This window comes from Lottia gigantea (assembly GCF_000327385.1).
Source record: "Lottia gigantea unplaced genomic scaffold LOTGIsca_135, whole genome shotgun sequence".
Lineage (NCBI taxonomy): Eukaryota > Metazoa > Mollusca > Gastropoda > Lottiidae > Lottia > Lottia gigantea.
The window spans coordinates 95,964-101,433 of NW_008707526.1; the positions used below are offsets into that span (position 1 = coordinate 95,964).

Sequence of the window (5,470 nt, forward strand, 5' to 3'; positions counted from 1 at the left end):
GTCTGACCTAATTTTGGTGTTCGCTTTATAATAGCTCGGTATTATTAGTAGAAACCTTTTGAAAAGCTAAGAGACATTATTAGCAATATCTAATCTGACTTTCTGAGAGTTCACATAGTTTGTATTGTTAATTGGGTTTAAGTAACATATAAAATAATTTTAGAGTGTTCACATAGGTAGTTGTTCATTTGGTATTACATTCCATTGTAGCAAAAAAATATACTTTCATTTTCTGAGATTCCATCTAACTTTTATTGTTCATTTGATATAATCAACAGAGAGTACACATGGTTCCCCACCGTACACATAGCTTTTATTTCATTTGATATTAGCAACATATAATCTGACTTTCAGAGTGTGTAGATCTTGTATTTCATTTATTATATATAAGCAAACTGTTTTCTTATTTCAGGCGATAATGATATCCACCTTTTTTCTGTATTCTCCACCATCCTATGCTGGTTACCATTATCCTCGAGGTGCTGAAATATTTGGTTGGATCTATGCATCGATTCCTCTCATTCCTGTTGTATTTTTTATGGTCAAAGCAATTTATTCTGAAAAAGGATCATTTCTTGAGGTAGGATTTTTTTTTCAAATTAGTCTGTTTCAGTGCTGGCCATTTTGACATTAATTAAACGGTGTGCTACCATCTGATTTTTTTTGCATCAACTCTAAACTTTAAAATTTTATATCAAGTGACATCAAAATTCAAATTAATCGGTATTGCATCAAAGTTTGTGAGTCAAAAATGACATCTTTTTCGATCCATTTTTTTCTTGGCGATGCCAATATGATTTAAATGATATACTTTAGCGAGTGTGGTTGTTTTTGTCAAAGCTATTACTCAATTAACATTGGACCCATTTTCATTTTTTTCAGAGGCTTAAAGCATCAACAAAACCAGGCGAAGAATGGAAACCACAAAGCAAGAAAAACGACGATGAAACGTTGACAATACCTTTAACAGAAAAGCACAACTCACTGTCGTCATCTTAGGAAAGTTTGGTCAAGAACAATGAACACCAATCTCGTGCTTATATTTGGAAGTTTGAAACGATTCTTTCATCTGAAAATCCCATTGATCTACATCAACCAAGCAGATTTCTTACAATTATTCGTTAACGATTATTGTATGATGTTTTTGACAACTTGCAAGGAATCTGATTGTTTAAAAGCATTATATAATGACACTTCAATAAATCAGATTTCTTAGGTTTATAAGTTTACGATTACATTGGTATGTCTATATCGTTCTACAATTGATGTATTGAGCACTATTTTAACAGTGGTATTTCTATATCGCCCTACAATTGATGTATTGCGCACTATTTTAACACTGGTATTTCTATCTCGCTCTACAATTATATTGTACAATATTTTAACACTAGTATATCTATATCGCTCTACAATTGATGTATTGAGCACTATTTTAACAGAAATATTTCTATATCGCTCTACAATTGATGTATTGTAGCAATATTTTAACACTGGTGTATCTATATCGCTCTACAATTGATGTATTGAGCACTATTTTAACAGTGGTGTTTCTATATCGCTCTACAATTGATGTATTGCGCACTATTTTTACAGTGAAAATATTTTATAATTGTACGTTTACGATTATTATACTGATGTTTCTGATAACCAATCCTTGATTATATGATGAGTGTTTCTCTAACCGTTCTTGTGAATTAGTATTTTATGTGTTCAGTCTCATTTTAGCCGGTAACTATTTGAATTATGCTCAGTCGGATTTTGATTTTGAATGGCGAAAATTGATGTTATCTGTGTCCCCGATACACAAGAAATGTTCAGAAACCTCTTTACAATCACTTTAAGTCTTATACAATCATTTTAAGAGAACAGCATCAAGGCATTTTGTTTGAGGGATTGTTTTCATATTATACATTGTATCAATGTTCGAATCATCTCGCTTCTTTTTAATGGACCTAATTCAGACCCGTGTTAAATTACGAGTTTCTTGTTTCGCATTTTAAACAAACCTAATTTGTGATAACATATTAGTTTGGCTTCCAAAAAGCCGTGAAAGTGTGTCAATTTTCACCAAAGTTGGCCAATATTACAATAGTGATTCGCAATGATCTAGTTTTTGTTTATTCTTGCTAGACTGTGAAGAGCGCATATAGTGTGGTCTATACAAGACATCAAGCGAATGATGAGTATACTAGTGTGGTGCTCGTTCATGAATCATTGAATCAACCGGAAGGTCAATAAAATTTGGAACAGGGTTCAAAATGTGTTTCACGTACGATGTAAAGAGTAGGTGGAGACGAACTTCAAAATGACAGAAAGAGTATATTAAAAGTATGTCATATCAGGTTCTCCATTAATATCAAGGTCTCTTACTGGTGACTCTACAAGCTATCAAAAGTAGGTACCTGCAAAATTCGTAGTATTTCAAATTCGACACGATTTCTGAATGACGCTCAGTGATTGGTTGGAATGAACGTGACCGTGGTATACTTAATACACATTTATGTTAGACGTACTTACTAAAACATGACCCGACATGAAACATTTTCTTAAAATGAAGTGCAGGTTCGGTCTGATTAGCATGCTTAGAATTCCTGTTGTTTTCCTGCTCAGATCGGGTCGTTTCACGATTTCTATGGTGTTTTCCTGGTCGATTCATGTTTTAGTAAGTACCTATGTTAGAGCTTTTATGCTCTTATCCAAGTGTCTGTTGTAATAATAAAATTTCAGACCAATTTTTCGTTTCTTATATTAGTTTTTATTTTAAGTATGGTCACTTCGCATTGGGTCCAACGACTGCAGTTTTGAACATTCGTCAAATTAACCTTTTAACCTAACCTGACGATGTAACCAATCAAATTTAACTGGGTTGACATCCAATGAAAAGGCGTGATAAACTAGTCTATTGCTCCTGAAAATACACCTTTTGATCCCATCACAAAACACTATTCCGTGAAGTGGCTATACAAAAAGTAAAAATTAATAAAAAAACGAAAGTTGGGTCTAATTTTAATTAGACTAAACTAGTGATTGCATTTTGGTTTGAAGATTTTTGGTTTGAGATAAAGGCAGAGAGGCTATATATCACAGTTAAGAGCAGGTGAAAGGCCAGATTCTACTTATAGAAAAGAACCAGTGAGATAAAACCTCCGTATGCGTGATATTAAATGAATAAACCAACCACAAATATTAGAAAGTAGCAGAGAGTAAAGGCCACTCTGGTCTGTATTTATCCATCGACCATCTAATTAATAGATTTGTTGAGTAAATATAACGAAGGTCAAAAATCTAATCAAGGAGAACATAACTTCAAAGGGGATAATTCAATTATAACAATCAACTATTATCATTGAAAATATTTACAGAATAGTCAAGTTAAAGAGAGATACACTATCATCCAGACAGCAAATCAATCCAATGGCCAGTTGTCCTACATTTTTCAAGACACACTTCGTTATTTTTGTATAACATTGCCCGAAAGGACTTTTAACGAAACAAAGAGGTTACCTTCGGATGTATCTCGCCACTTAAAACTATACGTATGGAGGCTTTTTAGAACTGCCTTAACCATGTGAAATACTGAACACGGGCAGATTCAGTTTAATTTCGAAGAAAACGCCGAAATGTTTCGAAGCTTGTTGACGAAGCAAATTTTGAAAATAGTGTTATCACTATTGACAACTGAACGTGAGACTGGTTATTTTCACCTGTTTTTGTGCGAGTATCAACTCCGTCTCGAGGTAAAATTAAAATGGAACTTAATATGTGTGTCACATTCTCTTGAGGATGATGAAATAACAGTACCTGATTGATAGATATCAGTTTTCATCCTTAACATTCCATCAAACTATCCGTCGTTCTAAATGATAAAATAGGTTAATTGACTAGAAACTCTATACTTCACTGTTCAAAGTGAACAAAACTGTCGCCTGTCTAGGGAATTTTATTATTGGTATTTCAAATGAAACTATAAGACGAAATACGATCTTGCGTAATGAAGATTCTTGCCAGAAGGCAGAAAGGAAGAAGAGAGACGAGATCATTTTTTTACTTCGTCCGTCATTTTTCTGTAATAGCAATATTTGAACTTACAACTTACATGTAAATCGTAATTTATATCTTTCTAGTTCTCTAGAACAGAACAGAACAGAATTACATTGTAACATTTTGAAATCATTTCGACAGTAGCTCAACTCACATACCCGAAGAAAATACAAAAATAAAAGGAATGTGCCAAAGTAAGTATCTAAAAGGTTAACACACAAAATAACATGGTTCACAACTCCATTATTTGGCTCTCAAGGACATTATTATGTCCTCATTTAAGACAATGATGGTCTCAGAATGCATGTGAGGATGTGTAAAAAAGGAAAATTTTCTTTCGGAGAGGCCCAAACTCACTCAAGTCCAAAGACCCGCACTTACTCTAGTTGAGTCACTGCATTTTGATGTTGCTTGAGTAACAATTTACACAAGCAAGATGATCAAAGTGATTTTTTTGGTTTTAAATTTCGAGACCATTGTAACATTCTTGGAAAGTCAAAGCAACAGTTTTGATTTATCAATAGTATTTTAAATATAAGTCAAATCATCTTTGACCATCTACACAAATAACCTCATCAGTTATTTAGATAACATTTCGACAATTTTCAGCCAGAGTGTCAAAAGATGTTTCACTACATACTCTGCCTTACGAGGACGAGATCGACAGTTATTAATGGATTAACATCCACAACAATCATACTTTTATTATCTTAAAAAGGCTCAGTATCGGATTTGGCCTCGATAGTTTCTAAATATATCAAAAACCCTGACTGGATGACTGACTGTGTAAACTTCATAATATTATCTTTAAAAACATTTTCAATCATAAACTAATGAAATACTTCCTGAGTCTGGATGATCAGGCCTTAAAAACAAACTTTGGCTTTGAAATCGATACTATGAAAATAAAATAAATCAAGAGAAATATTGACGTGCTTTATTAATTTGGTTTATGTGTCAAATGTGATAAGAAAACACACAAGCTTTGTGTTCACCTAGCAAAACGCAGCGTTTTATGTCTTTCTGCTGAAGTAGTCTTGTTTTATGAAAGATAAATGTTATTTGTAAAAACAAATAAAACATCTACAGTGTCCATGCTTGCGTTTACTCTTCAAATTTGATGAAAATTGGTCCAAAATTGGTTTGCCCTGCCTACAGTAAGCTATTAACACTACCAGATACCAAGATACGGGTTGTCTTCTCTGCTTTAACTTATTTATATGACATAAATCGGTGCTTCAGAACCAGGTGCTTCAAAGTATATATTTTTTAGGTAATGAAGATAATGTCGTGCTTTTGAGGGCAAGGTAGTTTTTTCTGAACTAATTCAAAAATACGAAAATGAACAAAGTTCAGTTGTACAATACAAAACGCTATGTGACGTATTGCAGTTATTTAACACATGCGAAACTCGAACGCAGTTGGTTTA

The 5,470-nt window shown here is 33.2% G+C and overlaps 1 protein-coding gene across 1 annotated transcript in view; it reads left to right on the forward strand.

Annotated features, from left to right (window-relative positions):
- Positions 1-580, forward strand: part of LOTGIDRAFT_200147 (hypothetical protein) — a gene marked incomplete at its 3' end in the record, with an annotated part of 14,716 nt that extends 14,136 nt beyond the window's left edge. Inside the window, exon 11 of the mRNA XM_009049385.1 lies at positions 413-580. Within this exon, the coding sequence (XP_009047633.1) occupies positions 413-580 (168 nt within the window). The remainder of the gene's footprint in view (positions 1-412) is intronic.
- Between the last annotated feature and the right edge of the window lie 4,890 nt (positions 581-5,470).